Raw genomic sequence first — 21,182 nt, 5'->3', positions numbered from 1 at the left:
TGGCCCCCTAAGAGGAAAGGTGCAATATAGCAAAGGAATTGTCCCCATTGGTCAAGCAAGAAAATGGAGGTCTCCGGTTGGAGCTAGAACTACAGTTTGGTTCTGGTAATTCCTCACAGGGTTGGCAAAGGGGTTCAGTGTAGCAGTGAGGGGTGTGGGTTCCTAGATTACAGTCTTTGCCTGGATCCTTACTAGCTGTTTGACCTTGGGCGAGTTACTCAACCTTTCTGAGCTTCCCTTTCCTTGTCTGTAAAACCGATTATTAGGAGTACACAACTGATAGCTTCTCTTCTTCAGAGAGGCCTTTCCCGACCACTCAGTCCACAGTCCCTTCTCTATTTCCTTTCTGCCCTTATCACAAGTGACTGCTGTTTGTTCACATGTTTACAGACTGTAAAGTCCTCGGATGAACACAGTGCCTGACACATAGGGGGCTCAGTAAACGTTTCTAGAAGGATGACAAAATCCATCAGGAGGACGCCTGGACAGGACGCTTGCGGCACAACACCTTGGTGTTCAGCACACGCGATGTTATTGTTGTTGTTGTTGTTATTATTATATTGCCAGATAGGCACAGGGAGCTATGGCTTCTGCCCCCAATCTTTATGAGGGAGAAAATTCCAAGAAAAGAATCATGAATCTGAATGTGTCCATCACCCAGCTAAATACGGCCAATCCAATTTCATCGATCACCCTCTAGGCCGCACACTCCCACCCACACATGCAAATCCATGCAGAGCTTGCTTTCTTCTGAAGCAAACGCCAGACATCATATTATTCCGTAAGAGGCCTTCTTACAGGAAATGCTAGCCATTACATGCCCCTGAGGCTGGGCGCTGGAGCACACAGGGCTGGGAGAGGCACATGCATAGTGGTTCTTGGCACTGCCTCTTATTAAAGAACCTCTAGGCTCCAGCTGAAAAAGGGAGATAATTGTATTTACAACTGAGAGTTGTTAAGAAATTTAAATGAATTAATATACACAAACAGGGACAGCCCTCCCACAGAACAGCTGCTCAATAAATGCCAGTCATCTCATTATGATATCATCATGGTCATAAGGTCCCGGCTCTGGAGGCAAGAAGACTGGGTTTGAATCCAGTTCAGCTTCTGACTAGGTTAATTGCCCTAGGCACATGACTTAACTTTTCCAAGCCTCATTTTCCTTATCTGTAAAATGGGAAAATACTGGACCCTGTCTTGCAGGGTGGGGATGAGGATTGGATGAGATAATGTAGGGAACAGAGGACTTGTACCTCTGTGGCACACAAAGGGGCTTGGTTCTGCTCGGGAGGCCTAGAGAGCAGTTCATCTCACCCTTACTTTCCGGAGGTGAAACAGCAAGGGCCAGGTGAGGCATGTGAGCTGTGCCAGATCAGGGGCCGATCCAGCATGAGAAACCGGGGCCCAACAGCTTTGGTGGGTGAGAAGATTTCTCTGCATGAGCAAGTGCAGGAGAAGGCAGAGCAGGGCAGAGCCGGGATTTTGAGGACAGAGAGGCCTGGCAGGGTGGGAGAAGGAGAGACTGGAGAGGGCATACCTGGAAGAGCTCGGAGTCATCGGGGCTGTACTGGTTGGGTTCAGTCTCTGAGTTCTCTGGGCACCACTGCAGCTCCCCAAAGCAGGTGGCCGAGTCGAAGTCACTGGCATCCAGCTGGGAGAGGTCGAGTTCTGGAAAGTCAGCATAGAGTTGCTCCTCCCCGGACCCTCCACCCTGAGGAGACAGGAAGGAAAGAGGTGGATCAGAGCTGAGGCTGGCTAGACCAAGCAGGAGCCCTCTCAATAATGATGCATTCAATCTGGACCCGTGGCCAAGGCCCAATTTTGCCAAATGACCAAGAAATGGAAAGATCAGCTCCACCCCTTGGTTGAATCTTCTGGTAGCTAAGCTAGGCCCCAGCAGTACAAAACCCCCTGCTGCTCTCCCCTCTCCACTCCCACATATCCCTCAAGGCCCTGCCCACATACATCTCTGTCCTCCTGTTACCAGAACTGTTTCGTTGAAAACTTCATTAGAGACTGTAAATAGAGGAGCTAATCCTTTACATATATGTCCCCACTTATAAGTGGACTTCTTGAAGCTAACGATGCCTCTATATTAATAATGAAACAAAAAACAGCAATAATAATGACTGACAGTATTGTGTGACTACTAGGTTCTGGAGAAACACCCATTCATGTTCCCAGGAATTTTACAGGAATATATGTAAGGTCTAAAATTACATATATGATATATGATGAACATAAAATTACATATATGATATAATATATGATGGAACACCAATCAGTAGACAATATGTAAATAAAGCCATAAAACACCCCTATCATGGGCCGGGCATGGTGACTCACGCCTGTAATCCCAACACTTTGAGAGGCCGAGGTGGGTGGATCATTCGAGGCCAGGGGTTCACGACCAGCCTGGCCAACATGGCGAAACCCCGTCTTTACTAAAAATACACAAATTAGCCAGGGGTGGTGGCGCATGCCTGTAATCTCAGTAACTTGGGAGACTGAGGCATGAGAATTGCTTGAGCCCGGGAGGCAGACGTTGCAGTGAGCTGAGATCACGCCACTGCACTCCAGCCTGGGTGACAGATGGAAACTGTCTCAAAAAAATGAAAATCAAACAAACAAAAAAACACCCATACCATGAAATACTACAGTGCTGTTGAAAAGAATGAGGAAGATCTGTGTGTTCTCCAAGACACATTAAATAAAAAACAAAGTTGTAGAATATCAGCATGTAAAATATAACCCCACATGTGTAAAGAAAGTAAAAATCAAGCCGTATATTTCTCTATGTAGGATAGCATGTATGCAAACACACAGGAAAAGATCTAGATGGTCATAAACCCACCTAACAGCAGTGAGTGGGGGAGAAGGGAGCCACAGGTGACTCTGATAACAGCATTGCCTGAATCAGTGGTTCTCAAAGTGTAGTCCCAGATGGGCAGCACCAGAATCACCTGGAAACCTGGTATATTGGAAATAATATAAATTCTCAGGCCTAATCCCAGAGCTACTGAATCAGAAGGCAATCAATTTCTCACTCTGGTCTCCCAAGTTTAATGGTTACCAATAGAAGAACTGCCCTACAGATTCAGAAATAGCCTGAGTTGGGGGGCTGACACAGAAACAGAATGGCCTGGTGATGTTCTGTTGGCCCTGGGGCCTGGCAGAAGTGAGTTGAGATCCACATTCACCAGCTGTGGACTTTGGGCAAGTCCCTTCATCTGTAAAACGTGGACAACAACAATATCTGCCTTATATGTTAAGATTAAAAGAGGCAATGTCGTTATAGCCTGGCCTAGTAACTGCTCAATAAATGTCAGCTAAGAGTAATGTAACAAATAATGATAATAATAATGATAAAACAATGGTATTTCATGGTAGGCAGAGAGGAGCGGGAACTGTCTCGGAGAACAAAAAGAGGCATATGTGACACTTAAGAGAAACAGGTTTTCCCCAGACCTTTTCCTTAATTGTTCCCACTTACTAGGCCTCATAAATTATGAATAAATGTATATTATTAGCTCAACTTGACACAGGAAAAAGGCTTTTATCCAAATTTGGGTCAAATGTCTTAATTGGCGTTTTGTAAGAATCCTGCCTACACAAGTGGCAACAGGCCCAGGTCCTCTCAAGCGGCCGGTCCCCTGCCCTCAAGCAGGCAGCAAGGAGCCCAGCAAGGCTGTCTCTGGGAGCATGGCCCTACCACCCTGCCCACCACCTGCCCATTCTTTCTCCAATCCACATGTATTCCACAATCCTCATTATTGAGAGCCCACTCACTCTGAGGCAGGCACTGTGATGGTGGGTGGGGAAGGATGACATTAAACAAATAATCACACAAACAAAACATGTGATTCTAAATCGTGACTCTCCAGAGAAGAGCAGAACACTTCTGAACCTGATTGGGAATCTGAAGATGAGAGGGACACAGGTGCTTCTTCAATCTCTGGGTACCCCTCTCCCCACAAGCCCAACTGTCATGCCCCCCAACTACAAATCACCAGCACTCAGTGGCTGCCCCTGCTGCGGGAACTCAGGTGGATTCTCTCGGCTGCCTCTTGGGAGCTTCTTTCTCCTTCGAGCCCAAGCAGACTGTGGGGATGCAGCCGTGGTCCTGTTCTACATGGATAATTGGTTTGTTTCCTGTTTTGGGCCATTTCTAGTAAGTCTGCAATACTTGCATACAAGTCTTGTTTGGACATATGTCTTTACTTCTCTTGGGTAAATACCTAGGAGTGAAACTGTTGGGCCATATGGCAAGTGTGTGTGTAAGTTTATAAAACAGAAAACTGTTTTCCACAATGAGAGAACACTCACTTTGTACACTCCCATCAGCTGTATGAGTTCAATTCTTCTGCACCCTCTCCAACACTTGGTATTGTCGGTCACTTTATTTTAACCATTCTAGTGGGCATGCTCAATGCTACTATGAGCCAGGCACTGTGTTATATAAGACTCAGCTCCTTCCTCCGTGAGTTGACATCTTAGTGAGGGAAGAAAACATGTAAATATTTCATTCTAGACTGAGTGAGTGCTATGAAGAAGAAACAAACAAGGTGCACTGATGGAAGATAACAGGAAGCAAAATCTATCTTTTTACCTTCTTTATGTTTAGAGACAGGCTCCTGCTCTGTTGCCCAAGCTACAATACAACATGGCTTGATCACGACTCACTGTAGCCTCAACCTCTTAAGTTCAAGCAATCCTTCAACCTCAGCTTCCTAAGTAGCTGAGACTACAGGTGTGCACCACCACACCTGGCTAATTTTTCTTTTTTAACTTTTTGTACAGATGGGGTCTCTCTATGTTGCCCAGGCTTGTCTCATCCCGCCTCAGCCCCACAAAGTACTGGGATTACAGGTGTCAGCCACTGTGCCCAGCCCAGAATCTAAATCAGATGGAAAGTCAGGAAAAACTTCTTGAAGCAGCAGCCAGGTAGAGGAAGAGGTGGGAAGAGCATTGCAGGCAGAAGGACCGTCAGAGGCAAAGATCCCCGTGGGGACCAAGCCCAAGGCACAAGGCGTTGAGGTCAGTGAGGCTGCAGCTTGGTGACCGGGGTGGGGGATGGAGGAAATGGGAAGAGATGACACTAGAAAGGCTGGTGGAGGCTGGATCAGGAAGGGATTGGAAAGCATTTGGGTTTTACCCCAAGTGTGATGGGGATAGGACTGGCATAGAAGCAGGGAGATGGTTTAACAGCTGTTGTAGCCATCCAGGAGGGGACAGGTGGTGGGTTGGGGAGGTACCTCTCAGACACCATCTAGGGACTGTGGGACAGAAGGGAGGGCCAAAAGCAGAGACACGGGTTGCTAGGCAGCTGGGGCCTCCGAGGCCAGCAAAGCCCCCAGCAATAAGGTCTCGGGCGAGCTCTATGTTCCAGATCTCCCTCTCTCCAGTAACTCAGAGCAGCCATCTTTGTAGGGCTTGCTTCTTAGAAACAGCTTTAGAACCAGAGTCCCAGAATCCCAGACTAGCCAGGAACCCGCAGCTCTAAGAGTTGTCCAGGTAAGTCATGGTGAACAATCTGGGAGGCAGAGGTCCCTTCAAAAACCAGACAAAAGCTATGGACATTTTTCCCCACAAGATGCAGGTATGTGCACAAAATGTACACTTAACTTTTAGAACTTCATAGAACTAGCTTAAGAACTCCCGACCTAGCTGGTCTATCTCCTTCACTTTGCAAATATGGAAACTGAGACCCAAAGAGGATAATGGATTTGTTCGGGGTCATCCAGTGAGTGTCCTTCCCTCAAAACCATACCACCTCCTTTATAAAATGTCCATAAAATGGCTGTGATGACTGCACTTATTGATTGCCCATAGCAGCTCAACATACTTAAAGTGTACCCAGCACATAAAAACAAAGAAACCTCAGCTTCGCGGCCTTGTCAATTAGGCTAAGACCACTCTCTAGCTAAAAACCATTAAGCACCACATTAATAGTGATTTCTCTGGCCATCTCCATATTTAGAGAGGCTTCTGAAGGAGCGCTTCAAGTGGCCTAGTTCTTTTTGAAAGGTCTGAATTAAGGCCTTCTTGTCCTGTCCCAGGAGCTTTCCACAGGCCCTGCCAGTGGAGCTGGGAGGTCGAAGCACAAACTAACAGCCACTGCTATTATGGAGCCCTTATTAGATGCCAAGGCCCATGCTAAGTGCCTTCTATACATGCTCTCATCAGTCTTAAATCAACCTAGCAGGGTGGGTGCTACCGTCCCCATGTCAGCAAGTCATTTAAATTAGGTTGCTAGGGGCAGACGTGGTGGCTCACGCCTGTAATCCCAGCACTTTGGGAGGCCGAGGCGGGCAGATCACTTGAAGTCAGGAGTTTGAGACCAGCCTGGCCAACATGGTAAAACTGCATTTCTACTAAAAATACAAAAATTAGCTAGGTGTGGCAGCGGGTGCCTGTAATCCCAGCTACTCAGGAGGCTGAGGCATGGATGGCAAAGATTGCAGTGAGCAGAGATCATGCCACTGCACTCCAGCCTGGGCAACAGAGCAAGACTCAGTCTCAAATAAATAAATAAATTGTAAGTAAGTAAGTAAATAAATAAAGTAGGTTGCTAGGGCTTCCATAACAAAAGACCACAACCGGGCGGCAGCTTAAACATCAGAAGTCTGAGATTAGGGTGTCTGCAGGAATGGTTTCTTCTGAGAGTCTGTTCCAGGCCTTTCTCCTTGGCTTGTAGATGACCATTTTCTCCTTGTTTTTTCATGTTTTCTTCCCTCTATGCGTGTCTGTCTCTGTGCCCCAGTTCCCCCTTTTGATAAGGACACTAGCCACACTGGATGAGGGCCCACCCTAATGACCTCATTTTAACTTGATTATCTCTGTGAAGACCCTAGCTCCAAGGAGGTCACATTCTGAGGCATTGGGGGTTTAGGGCTTCAGCACACCTTTTTTGAGAGGATACAATTCAACCCATAACACCCAGGGTCCCAAAAGGGTGAAGCTGGGATTCAAACCCAAGTCTCTTCTCTCCCTATGAAGCCAGGACCCTCATCCATCATCCTGCTTCTGAAAGTGAGAAGGAACATTCAAGACCATTTATTCCCATCTGCAGGTGGGGAAATGGAGCTTCAGGCAAGGGTTGGGAATGGCCCAAGTCATACGGCAAGTTTGCGGCTGAGCAAGGACAGACCTGGGACCAAACACACTGAACAGCAGGCTCGTGTGTGCGGCCTCTCTGGCCCCTCAACGTGCCTGCTCACCCCTTGCCGTGGGCCCCCCTTCTCCAGCAACACCACATCGCTCATCTGAAAGGACTGTGGCTGCCCCAAGCCAGGGAGATAAATGACCCTGGCCGTGGATTAATGGGGTTTCCTCCAGACTCACATAAGTGGCTTCATTGGAAGCTTGTGATCTTGCTGGAAATTGATTCCCTGCTTAAGAAAGAATGCATCTTCAGGAAAAATTGGTGGCTCTACCTTCCTGGCTATAATCAGCAAATCACCTAGCTTAGTGCCTGGTCCAGAGCAGATTCTCAGAACTACTGAGTGGAAGGAAGCTCAAGGAGGTGGGGCGGAGGGGTGGCTACAGTGACAGCTTGGGTTCTCGGTCTGTCAGTACTCACTATGCATCCTTCACTGGGTCACCTCCCCACTCTGGTCCTCACTGCCCCCTCTGGAAAAGAGAACATAAAACCAGATAGGCCCTCTGGACACTCCCGCTCAAGCATTTGATATAATTCTGTACTTATCAAATTTCTGAGATCCACATAGGCTTTGGGGAAACAGGCAGAATTCAGCATTTAATGAACAAATAAAGGAATGTATGTGTGTGAATGACTTTCCAGAGGGGAGAAAAGTGCAGAAAGGACGGTCTTGAAATGGAAGGAAGCCTAGACAAGGGGGGCAAAAGGGCCCTGCCTTTGCGGTTAACACTGATCCTTTCAGATGAGGACATTGTTTCTTGCCACCTAGGTTTCTATTGACAAAATGGGGATAATAAAAACAATCCTGACTCCCAGGGTTCTTACAAAGATAAAGTACCACAGGTTGGGAACATGGCATGGATCAGACACCCATGACTGGTGGTCACAGATTACTACGGTCTGAATGTTTGTGATCCTGCAAATTTATGTTGAAATCCTTACCCCCATGGTGAGGCCATGAGGAGGCGAGGCCTCTGGGAGGTAATGAGGTCATGAATGGAATGCGTACCCTTATAAAACAGACCCAAGTAAGCTCGGTTGCCCCTCCCACCCTGTGAGAATATAAGAAGCTGCAATCTACAAACCAGGAAATGCGTCCTCACCAGATACAAAATCTGCCGGCGCCTCGATCTTGGGCTTCCCAGCCTCCAGAACTGTGAGAAATAAAGTTCTGTTGTGTATAAGCCACCCAGTTTATGGTACGTTGTTACAGAAGCAGAAACAGACTGAGACACAGATATGGCACTTTCTAGTTCCCAAGTGACATTCACAGCTGTGCTCTCATCAGTACCTTCCCAAGATGCCGTGGATGGCCAGTGGTCAGCATTCCCATTTAACTGATGGGAACACTGGGGCTCTAGGAGGGTCAATGCTTCGTGAACTCATCCCCTGACCCATATCCTCAGTTCTAAACCTGCCAGCTCACCCAATTCTTTTCTGTCAACTTTGACCAGCCACCTAATCCCAGTGTCATCATGGCTTGTGGTTTCTGTTGGGGGAATGATCTTGCCCTGCCAGCCAGACCATGCTGGCTCTCTTCAGGTCAGCCTGGGATGGTGGGGAGTCTGGGCTTTAACTGGCTGCACTGACCTCCTGTGACTGCTATCTTGGATACCCTAAGTCCTGCCCGACTGCCAGCTTGGTGCCTCCTTCACTAACAAGAAGTTGTATTTGATGATCTGAGGCAAGTTATTCTTCTTAAACTGCTGTCAGGAATGCAGACCTGCAATGAGATCTGCTAGGGTGGCAAGCGCACGGCACTGGGCTCACTGTTCCCTCTTTCCATGGCGATACCACTAACTGATCCCAGCCCGACATCCTGCTGAGCCCCAAGCCTTCTCAACACAGAGCCTCAGCAGCTGTTACTAATTGATTAGAAGGGGCCTACTCTACATTATGACCCTGTGCCTCTACTTACCTTCTAGGAAAGAAGTGTGGGAAATACCTGTGAAGTCCCATGTAGCCATTTTACTTTATAAATGTTTTGTTCCTTCTCTCACCTCTGTTATTTGGCCTGCCTCTTACCCATTCCCTTCCCAATGGGTGGAAGCCCACTGAGTTTCCTCTGGGAAGCTGACCTTCCCTTACCCCCAAGCAATCCAGGGAAGCACATCCGGGCCAATTAAGTATCCTATGGCCACAACAACTGGTTGGATTGGGTGGGTCAGAGCAAATACCAGGAAACTGCAGGAGCATTTGGACAAGGGGGCTGCGCTGGCTGGATTCTGTTCTGAATAGGCTGGCAGCCCTCTTTGCCACTACCTGCAAAGGGCCTGCCTGAGAAAGAAGCCAGAGCAGTGAGGGCAGATCCAAGAAAACAGACAGAGATAGATTCCCAATAAAATAACTAAAGTACTTGGACTCAGCTGTGCCTGAAGCCAGGCATTCCCTGTGCTCCAATTACAGGAGTGAATACGTTCCCTCTCTAGATTACATGCCAGTTGGAGTTTCTACCACCCATCAATGAAAAAGTGATAACTTATTCATCTCTCTTACATTATGAAAAAAAACCCAATCTTTCCATGTCTTCCAAATTAATACAAATCAGCTAAAGAAGCTTCCAGGAGAACAGTGGGGAGAGTAGTTTACCTTAGTCCCCACAGAAATACCTACAGCATCATCTGAAATCAGACTCAAAGCCACAAACACAAAGTTAAACTCCAGACAAAATAAGTGGACAGAAGAGAGGGGCTCTGAGCCCAGCCTAGAAGAACAGAACATCTTAAACTCAGAGATAAACCAGACCATTGGAAGGGCCTCCCACCAAAACATTTAAGGCAAAATATCTCAACCCGGCATCCAAGGCCCTTTCTGTGCGGAAGCATCCGGGTTCAGGCTTGTAGAGCTCAACCTCGGTGATTCTCAGCCCTTTACAGCCGGGCTCCAAGCCTTAGCTAAGTAGGTGCCTGGTCAGGGCTTGGCGTAAGGCGACCCGACAGGAGGTCACCAGGTCTGGCGAGAGTGGATCTTCCAGTCCAGAGAAGAAAATGGGGTCCAGTGCTCAGAACTGAGCTCCAAGGCTGGGCCAGACCCAGCCAACCAGTAAGAAGCCCAGTTTCCAGGAACCAAGGCAGCTCTGCCTGGTAGGCAGGGCAACAGGGTGGAGAAAGCTGGGATCCCTGACACTGCCCTGGGACACCTATCTCAGGATCTGAGAGAGGACTCAACTCAGAGCTCATCAAACTTCTTATCATTTGGAGGGAGTTTTCTGCTACCTGCAGCCAAAGCTAATCCATCCAGGCCATCTCAGGCCTTTGGTATAACAGGGGCTTTCCTAACCAGCCTCTACTCGACCAACCAACCAGGTTAACCAACACTCCCCACCCTCTCCTGTAATAACACCCTTTACTAATGCCTAAGGTGCCTGAGAGCCTCAGCTGGTCTGCTCCCACCAACTTAGTTGTTTATTTACTAAGATTCAGTTGTTTCTTCCCAAACCCACTCGATAGTGTAATTACAAAATTTCACTAACTGGTCCATAAACAGAAAATATGAGTACAAAAGACAAGATTTCAATGAAAACTAAGTTGAAGGCTGTGGAAGGATTCAATAAAGTTGAGTTGCTAAAAAGCAAACAAACAACATTGCCATCAAGTTTCATGTGAATGAGATCATGGTAAAAGATTAGGAGAAATTTGCAAGAATCAAGAAAGATTCAGCACTCAGATTGCTTGACAAGTCAAAGTTCTTGATCCAACTGAATGCATCCTGAAACTGGAAACTGGAACCCTGGCACTGTGGGTGTGGACTATGGAGGGAAGATGACTTAGAGTTTCAATGCTGGCGCCACAGTCCTATAGCAAAAGACTGGCAAAAATGAATGTACATGTCATATGGCTTCGCTAAAAGACAATGTAGGCATGTGTTTCACAATTTTGCGCTTTATATGACTCTTTCCTAGGAATTCCCCTCTGCAGCCTCCCTGCACCTCCCAGCTGTAGTTCCCACTCTTATTAGATAAGAAGGTGACTACTGCACACAGGCTCTGGCCCTCATGACACATGAAATAAAGTCTTATGATGGACTACCGTAACACAGAACCAAGGTTTTGTGCACCGGAAAGGTCTGGAGTAACACTTTTTGTGAATGAATCTCTCAATTTGCAAATGAAGACATTGAGGCTGAGAAAGAGGGAACAGGGAGTCACCCAAGATCCACACAGCCAGCTCCTCACAGGGCCAGAACACAAACCGGGATCTCCCATGTGACCTGTCCAGACCAGTTTCCAGAATGACAGGCCACTTCCTCAACATCTGTGGCCCATCCACCAAAAGTTCTACATTAGATCCATCTCTCTTTAAATGATAAGGGAAAGAGAGAACAGGCAGTCTCCTGGGTAGGTGTTATCTTACAGTCATCTCCTTACCCACTCCTATTGCCTGCAAGCAGCCCCTTATCCACTGAAGATCTGCAAAGTCTCTGGTTGCTGTGTCGGGGTGAGATGACCTGGGGTGAGGCAGCTCCTGGATGGCCTGGCAGGTGGCTGTGCAGAGCCCAGACTCCCCTCCTCCAGCACCGAGGTCAGCTAGGCCCCCCACCCCACCTTCAGCAGCATGGATCCTGGCACCTGTCAGGAGGGTGGCCTATCAGCAGGTACAAGCCTGCCCCAGGCCCAGGAAGGCAGTGTTTCATTTTGTTTGTAAACAATAAGCTTGAAGTATATTCTGCATAAGGTGTTTTAGGGCAGGGTAATATACGCATTGTGTCTGCCTGCACTCACAGTCAATTTGATGCACTTGAACTCAAGGGCCTCTTGAATTCAAAGGAGAGTGGCAGGAAAGCACTTGCTAAACTGTAAAATGATGTACAGGTACACGTTGTTAGGCTTTGTTGAGGCAGGGCTGGCCCTGGCTCATAACTTGCTAGTTACAGGGAGTTGCTTGCCCTCTCCGCATCTCTCGAGACCAGCCTCCCTCCTGGAACAGCTGTGCGGCTTGAGTGTCCACCCCGGGGCCTCTGTGCTGGAGCCTTCCTCAGCCTGGAACGCCTTCTCTCTCCTTCATCTCCCGTAGCGGCTTCCTTCTTTCTATCCTCATGCCAGGTTGAACGACCCTCCTGAGATGGGCCTCCCTGACCACTGCACCCCAAATGGCCATCCCGTCTCTGGCCTATTCAGCACCCTGCTGGAATTCCCTCGATTAGCACTTACCATTCTCTGCTATCCCCTGGCCCCTTTTATCAGTATGTTTTTAAATTGTGGTAAAATATAAATAACATGAAATTGATTAGTTTAACTTTTTTTTTTTTTTTTTAAAGAAAGGATCTCACTCTGTCGCCCGAGCTGGAGTGCAGTAACATGATCATGGCTGATTGCAGCCTTGACTTCCCGGGCTCAAGCAATCCTCCTGCCTCAGCCTCCTTAGTAGCTAGGACTACATGTGCACACCACCACTCCCAGCTTGCTTGCTTGCTTGCTTGCTTATCTATCTGTCTGTCTGTCTATCTATCTATCTATCTATCTATCTGTCTGTCTGTCTGTCTGTCTGTCTGTGGTAGAGATGGATCTATCTATCTATCTATCTATCTATCTATCTATCTATCTATCTATCTATCTATCTATCTATCTATCTATCTATCTATCTATCTATCTATCTAAGGTAGAGATGGGGGTCTTTCTATGTTGTCCAGGCTGGTCTCAAACTCCTGGGCTCAAGCAGTCCTCCTGCCTTGGTCTCCCAAATTGCTAGGATTATAGTCATGAGCTGCCATGCCTGGCCCATTTTAAACATTTTTAAGTGTGCAGTTCAGTGGCATTAAGTACACCCACATTGCTATGCAGCCATCACTACCATCCATCTCCAGAACTACCCCCATTACTAATTTATCTACTTGTTTACTGCTGCCTCCCACAACTGGCAGCTCCATGTGAGCGGGGGCTGTGTCTGGGTCTGTCTTGCTGCCCACTGTATCCCAAATGCCCAGCATAATGCCTGGCACATAGTAGGTGCTCAATAAACATGTGTTCAAGAAACAAAATGAGTGTCTTGTAAAGGGAATAGGGCCGTGTACAAAAACAAGGAGCGCAACATGTACATTTTTTTCCACACAGCCCCGAGACAAGACCAAGCTTCCTGGCAGCCTCAGTCACCAGATAACAATTTCAGGTTTTGTCAAAGTCTGTGGGGGCAAAACCGCTGAGAGTTCTGTTTCCTTCCTGGTTCCAGGCCCCTCTATGAGGTCAAGAATGAAGATACATGATCACACAAACCACCTGACATCAACACTCACCATTTCAACACATCAGCTCTACTGAGAGCAACATTTTATCAGTTGCTGAAGGGCAGGCACAAAAATAGACTGCGGGGATCAAATGCCATCCTCAGCTGCTCTCTTGACTCTCAGGAGTGAAAGGCCTGGCAACCGAGGACCCCAGGGCCTGGGGACCTGAAGGCAGGGGTCAGCTCTTCCAGCAGTTCACAGAAATTAGGAGGTGGAGCCAGGGCTGGAATTAGGGTGTCTTAGACATCAAAATACTCAGTCATCAAGGTAGATCATATTTTAATGCAATTTTAAAATTAATGCAAAATATCCACCCAAGATTAACAAAACACCAAAATTCTAAATAAAGGTGAGGTCAGTGGTGCCGATTTTCTCCCTCTTGCCTCGGGTTCCTGTAGGGCTACGCATGGCCCCATCACTGTTTCTGTCTTTGTTTTAAAATTGGATATTTTGTTCAGCATGGATATTTACATCAATTATTTTTTAAACACTGATATAAATAGGATTGATCTTGATGACTGAGTTTTTTAGCATCTCCTTAAATTTTGTGCCAGAGCCAAGTGCCTCCTTTGCCTTACCTTAGCCCTCACCTGGGCGGGATTAGATGGAGAAAGTTACTGTTCGTGCAGGTAACTAAAGTGGGACCGTGTCTCAGGTCACAGCATTTAGTGGGGCCTCAGTTTCAACATCTCTGCAATGGGGCCCATAACCTCCTAGTTGCTGTGGAATTGTTCCAGCCCTCATGAGGTATTTAGGAAAACTGTAAAATGCTTATAAGAAACTCTCCAGGAACTGTTACTAAATTCTTCTCAAAGACAGTGAATGGCCTGCCAGGATGGGGGGTGGCATTCAGCTTTGAGGTGAGTTACAAAACACGAGCCCTATTTCTAATGAAAGGAGTGAAGTTCGTGAAATGCGTCGATTTTGCTTAAGAAAAGAAAGAGACTGGAGCAGATTCCTGGTTCTTCCTGCAATCAGGATGTCCTCTGGCGGTCCACTCGCTGGAATTCTGACCCGGGTCCTGAGTCGGAAGGAAAGCAAAGGGTGACTGCTAGCTCATGTCACACAGCTGAAGGGGCGACCACTGACACCCTGCTCATGAGCTGGCAGGTGCTTCCTTTCCTTGCCATGTTGTGTGGGATTTCCTCAAAATTCGGATGTGCCTAGGGACATGCCAGCCATCCTCCTGTGTCAGGAGGATGACAAAGTACCTGACTTTGGGAGGACAGAAAAGTGCTGGACTGCTGATAGTTTTATGGTGTGGTGAATGGACTGAATGCCACTGTTTTGTACATTTATAAATGGTAAATTTTAGCCTGAGCAACATGGCAAACCCATGTCTCTACAAAAAAAAAAAAAAATACAAAAATTGGCCAGGCACAGTAGCGTATGCCTGTTGTCCCAACTACTCGAGTCTGAGGTGGAAGGATCACCTGATCCCAGGAAGTTGAGGCTGCAGTGAGCTGTGATGGTGCCACTGCACTACTCTAGCCTAGATGACAGAGCGAGACACTGTCTCAAAAAGGAAAAAAAAAAAAAAGGTAAATTTTATGTTAGGTACATTCTACCACAATTTTTTTTTAAAAAGTCGGCCAGGCACAGCGGCTCACGCCTATAATTCCAGCACTTTGGGAGGCCAAGGTGGGTGGACGGCCTGAGGACAAGAGTTCGAGAGCAGTCTGACCAATATGGTGAAACCCCGTCTCCACTAAAAATACAAAAATTAGCTGGGCATGGTGGTGGGCCCCTATAATCCCAGCTACTCGGGAGGCTGAGGCAGGAGAATCACTGGAACCTAGGAGGCGGAGGTTGCAGTGAGCCGAGATCACACCATTGCACTCCAGCCTGGGTGACAAAAGCGAAACTCTGTCTCAAAAAAAAAAAAAAAAGTCCCAGAGACCTAAAAAAACAAAGTGTCCCACACACTCCATCTGGAGGTGTTCTCTGGGGTCCTACAGTGTCCACGTTCTCTGGTTCTATTTCTGCATCTCCTGCCCTGGCTGGCAGGAGAGACCGAGGGAGCAGGGCCAGGGCTCGGCTGAGAAGCCCTCTTTCCTGTAAACACTGTTATAAATAACCCAGAAAGAGGTAGAAAGGGGGTCCTGGCAAGAGAGTGAAGGTCAGGCAGCCCCTTCATGGCATTTAAGGAAATGTCATGCTCAACAGGGCAGCAAGATGCCAGCGCACACCTTCAGCCCAGTGCTGCCTGGAGCTGACTGCCACCTTGCTGTCATGCCAGAGCCCCCAGGCAGCACTCACACACCCAGGATATGCAGCCCTCTCAGGTGGCCGGCTCCTGGGGTTTATGAACAGACAGGGGACGCTCAGGTGGGTGGACAGGCAGTAGGTAGCTGGCGATTCCCCCTTCCCAGTAGGCTGGGGGCCTTGGCAGGCCAGAGCTGAAGTCAGTTCCCCAATAACCCAGGCCAGGACTCCACACCAGCCTGGGCTTGTCAGCCGACACATGACCAGGCCGAGGGAGAGATGACTCAGCAGTGCTCGGCCCACAGCTGCCCCTGCTGCTGCACAGCGTGGGAGCTGGAGGGGCTTCACAGCCCATCTGGTCCTGTAGTTCCCACACTGGGCTCCCTGGGTAACCCCCACAGCTCCACCATGGCCCTGGGCTTTGAAAAGGGAGGGATTATGAGTTAATTAGGTTTTCCATGTTTATTAACCAAAAGTCATATAGTGGCAACCCATCATATTCCTATTTAACCAGACTGAATTTAACATTATGTGATTGGCAAAAAAGATAAATAGGCCAGGCGAGGTGGCTTACACCTGTAATCCCAGCACCAAGGGGGGTGGGTCAGATCACCTGAGGTCAGGAGTTCAAGACCAGCCTGGCCAACATGGCAAAACCCCATCTCTACTAAAAATACAAAAATTAGCCAGGCGTGGTGGTGCACGCCTGTAATCCCAGCTATTCAGGAGGCAGAGGCAAGTGAATCACTTGAACCCAGGAGGCAGAGTTTGCAGTGAGCCGAGATCATGCCACTGCACTCCAGCCTGGGGGACACAGCAAGACTCCATCTCAAAAAAAAAATAAATAAACAAATAGCCACATTTCTATTTCTTTCTTACACATTAGAAGTAGGGTGATGTATCTTGCATATGAATTCTCTATTTGCATAAACTCATATACACGTACCTATTTTCCATATACACTACTTCGTAGGCTATTTAAGGACTCTATGATAGTTAATTTGACCCAAACCCCAGACTAAGAAACCATTCCCCAAGTCCATGGTATTTACCACTCAGGGTGTCTGAGCAGCCTGTGAGAATCCAGCAGAGTATTCCCCATTTTATCTATTTGACTTTGAAAGAATAGGGAGGGGAAAGTTCTCCACACCTGTTAGTACCTTTCAGAGTCTTCCTGGGTTCCAGAAGCCCAGGCAACATCACGAAGGAGGAAGCTCCCATCAAGAGGGGCAGGGCTTGCCCGCCATGCCCAGCGAGCTGGAGGCAGAGTGGATACCAGGGTTTGTTGCTCACTCTCCTGCTGAAAACCCTCCCCTGACTTCTCATTGCCCTTGACTAAAACCCAGAGTCCTCAGGGACCGAGTGCAGCTGGAGCCTGCCTGCTTTCTCACCACCTCCTGGACTCTCCCACCCTCCCTATACAGTAGGCATGGTGGCCTTCTTCCTTCCCCTGGAACACAACCCTCTGTCTGGGGCTGTCCACCTGGGACACCTCCCCCAGGTCCTGGGGCCACCTTCCCACTGTTCAGTCGCAGTGAGAGAGGCCTTCCCTAACACTCCAATCCATCCACTCATGGGGATTACATCACTGTGGGTTTTTTTGTTTTTTTGAGACAGAGTCTCACTCTGTCGCCCCAGCTGGAGTGCAGCGGTGTGAGCTCAGCTCACTGCAATCTCTGTCTCCTGGGTTCAAACAATTCTCCTGCTTCAGCGTCCCAAGTAGCTGGGACTACAGGCATGCTCCACCACCCGGCTAATTTTTGTATTTTTGGTAGAGATGGGGTTTCGCCATGTTGGCCAGGCTGGTTTCAAGCTCCTGACCTCTAGTGATCTATCCACCTCAGCCTCGCAAAGTGCTGGGATTATAGGTGTGAGCCACCGCACCCGGCCGCATCACTGTGTTTTAAGCATAGCATGGGCCCAGGGACCATCCGTCTCCTCTCCAGAATATAAACTGTCCAAGCACCTGGCCTTGTCCTTTGTTGAGTCCCAGCACCTGGAAAGGTGCCAAGCACTGAGTAGGTGCTTACTAAACCTTTGCAGGACGGGCGGGTGTGGGGTGGAGGTGCAGGGGCGCTATTTCCCAGGACAGTTTCGGCATCTCTGCCTCACACTATCGTGAAGCCTGCAGTCTCTCTCACATTAACCACCCTTTACTGGGGGTTGGGGGGTGGTTTCCTTCCACATCCATTTATTCCCTTATGGAAACTCCTGCCTTTCCTTTTCCAGTGGGTCAGATGATGAGAAACGCAGACCCACAGGCTCCCAGATAAAGCTGGTGGGAAAGAGGTTCTCTTTGGCCCCAGCAGGCTCTCCTTGGTCATGTGGTCAGTGAGGGCCAGAGGCCAAGAGAAGCCAAGGAGGCCTGCTGAGCAGACCCCCACTCGCTCAGGTCCTGCAGGCGCGAGGCCCTGGCTGGCCTCCTAAGCCAGAGCTGAGCCTGCCTTATGTAGAAGTGTGTTCCAGAGCGAAGAACTGGGCGAGTACAATGAATCTGTATCAACGGAATCACACGTTTCCACACTCCCTTCTTCTCAAGTAATAGGGATGTGTCCTGGGGTGGGGGTGGCACTGCAGCAGGCTCCCCACCCCTGGGCCTCCTTACTGTGTGCTAATGACAGAATAACAGGCACCTGAATTAGGAAAGGGGGAAAGTCAGATGCTTGATTGCCACCCAGGACTAAGAGAAACAGGTAGGAGGCGAGGAACTCTCTCAATGACAGAACGAAGAGGTCTTTTGTCAAATGAAGCCCCTGCCATACGCACATGTAAGTACTATGAGAACCCACTTTCCTGCCCTACTAGGTTTCTCCCACTCTACTAGGATTGGGGGGTCTCGGGGCTCATAAAAATCCTTTATGCTATAAATTAGATATTCTACCATTTGATACAACAGGGCAGAGGTTAAGCCATTTTTCCAACAGGAAAGCTGAGGTTCAGACAGGGAAAGTGAGCTGACTAAAGTCACAGAGCAAGTCAAAGAGAGGACCAGGACTAGAATCTCAAGACCTCTGAGTCCTAGTGGAAGCAATAGTAGAGAACACTGGATGGGCAGTCACACCTGAATCCTCTGTGCTAATAGTATGAGATTTGGGACGAGTCCCTCTACTTCTCTGAGCCTCAGTCCCCCATATTCCAGCACTGGTCAACCTCAGAGAGCAGACAACTAGGTCCCTGAGACATGCAGGGTCAGCATGTGAGCAAGGTGGAAAAGTGTCAGGTGCCCCATCAGCAATTCCTAAAGAGGAGGAAAGACAGTGGAGGGGGTGGAGGTGGTGTGGATTGAGGGCTGGTGAATCCTCAAGTGGGAGAATCCCTTAAGTGGCAAGTGGGAGCTCTGCTGGCTCCTCCCTATGCTACTCATGTTGTGGTCCATGAACTAGCAGCATCAGCCTCTCCTGGAGCTTATTAAATACCGCAGCCCTTCACACTCATCCCAGACCTCCTGAATCAGAATCTGCGTTTTAACAAAATACTCAGGTGATTCATAGGCACATTTAAGTTTGGGAAGCAAAAAGTTTTAAATCGAGTCAGATCCTTATCAAGTGAGCATGGATGCAACACACCTGAGTCCTCCCAGCCCGTTGCCCCATCTGTAGAGATAAAGCTGTGTATGCTTCACAGAAGTGTCATGAGGGCTCTGTGTGATCACGTATGCCAAAAGCCTAGCCCAGAGCCCGGCAGGTAACAGCTGTCCAAACTGTTAGCTTCCTTCCTTCTCGAGAAGCCAGAAGGAAGGAGGCTTCTGCCTCCATCCTAAGTCCTGCCTGCACATCTGGGAGGCGAGGAAAAGACCCCCATGGGGCCACAACAGATGGGGACAGGGTGGGAGCAGAGGGAAAGGAGGAAAGGAGAGGAAGTCAAGAAGAAAAATAAAAACAAGCAGCAGAGACCATCTGAATCCCGGGAGGCAGGCAACATGCAAAGCCCAGAGACACAACCGGTTCAGCTCTCGTCGCAAATTGAGTGCTGCCAGAAGCCAGCAAGCCAGGAGGGACGGAGGAGCGAGGGCCACATGGCTGTGTCCTTTCAGACCGTGTAGGACAATGCTTTTCCAGACCAGCTCTGAACTGGTTCCTGAGATCAGGGCAGACACTACACTGAGGGTCACTGGAGCAACTAAACAGAAGCTGGGGCCTTGGGCCAAGTCCCGAGAAGGGTCAAAGCAAACTGGAGAACACTTATCCAGAGGACCGCCAACCAGAGGAGCTCGGGGGTCGGGGGTAGGGTGGTGCTGAGCTGTGTAATCTTGGCCAAATGATTTAACTTCTCCGGGCCTCAGTAAAATAGGGTACACCCACCTGCTTAGGGTTCTTATGAGGATTAATGAGAAGGGCTTCACATAGCATCTAGTGCAAAGTAGATACTCAAAAGACAATGGCCATCAGTGAGATTACTACACAAGAGTCCTTAAGCAACTACAGCTGCAGCCTCTCTGGGTTGCTGGGCCTTCCTGTAGCTCCCTCACACCCAGTCACTGAGTTAACCCTTCATGCTCTGAGACGGACCCAGTTCACACCACCAACTCACACCTCAATGGCAGCCACAGCCTCCTACCTCTACTCCAGCCCCCACCAGGCTGCTGGACACAGAGCAGCCACAGCTATCTTCTCAAGACAGAGACCTGACCCCACTGGCTCCCTCCGATTCCTCCCAGGTAAAGACTGAAACCCTTTCTGTGGCCTGTAAGGTCCTGCACGGTGTGTCTCCTGCCTCCCTGTCCCACATCATTTCACACCAGCACCCACTCCCTACTGCCACTCTGAGTCCTGCTGGCTTCTTTCCACCCCGACACTTGACAGGATCTGTCCCCTGACATAGCCTCTGCACATGCTGTTCCCTCTCCCTGGAACACGCTTCCCACACATAAAGGCTTTGCCTACTTATCTCCTATTCATCCTTCACTCTACTTCCTGGAGGAAACTTTTTTTTTGAGCTTGCAGATCATATAAGGAGCCTTACTGCACGCTCTCATGGCCTTATGAAGGTTCAGAGGCTTCTGAAGCTGAGCACACTGGGAAATTAAGCATTTATTATTAAACATTTATATGCATGAGTATTTTATTAATGCTCACTACTGTATCCCTGGCACCTGGCACATAGTAAGTGCTCAATAAACACTTGGAGAGGGGATTAGGAGCCTGGCCATTCCCTTGTGCCCATATCACCCACTCGTCCTACAAGGTCCTGCTCTCTCTCTCCTCATCCCCTAGGTCTTCATTCCCCATACACATGGGACAAACCCTGACACTACCTGATCCATGCCATATGTCCATGACCCATAGGCCCGGCGCCAGAGATCCAAACGTTTCTAGATCTGATTTTCTTGAAAGCAGCTTTGGGTCATGGCCAAGGGAGGCGTGTGCCGCCGCCTCAGCAGTAAACGCTGATGAAGCTGTCTGGACCAGCTGAGCTGAGATCAGGAAATGCCAAGATTTAAAAGCATCCGGAACCCATTTATTTATTGTTGTTCTTGCACTTCCAGGCTATTTTGAGCTTCAGATCAATCGGTTGGCCCTCTTCCCTCCAAATATCACTCCTGAAACACCCAACATGCACCTGGCCCCACATGTTGGGACTCAGCCTCCCCTGC

General features: G+C 48.7%; 1 protein-coding gene across 5 annotated transcripts in view; it reads right to left on the bottom strand.

Annotated features, from left to right (window-relative positions):
* The window catches only part of PPARGC1B (PPARG coactivator 1 beta), a 127,577-nt gene that overhangs the window by 37,959 nt on the left and 68,436 nt on the right, over positions 1-21,182 (bottom strand). For all 5 annotated transcript variants that reach the window (XM_058440025.1, XM_032158332.2, XM_032158331.2 and 2 more), the window contains one exon: positions 1,541-1,714. In XM_058440025.1, coding sequence (XP_058296008.1) covers positions 1,541-1,714 — 174 coding nt within the window. The remainder of the gene's footprint in view (positions 1-1,540; positions 1,715-21,182) is intronic.

The sequence above is a fragment of the Hylobates moloch genome, unplaced genomic scaffold (genome assembly GCF_009828535.3).
Source record: "Hylobates moloch isolate HMO894 unplaced genomic scaffold, HMol_V3 SCAFFOLD_6, whole genome shotgun sequence".
In the NCBI taxonomy this organism is placed as follows: Eukaryota; Metazoa; Chordata; class Mammalia; order Primates; family Hylobatidae; genus Hylobates; species Hylobates moloch.
Note: the sequence above shows the minus strand (reverse complement) of the source record. Positions and strands in the feature narration are given on the sequence as shown.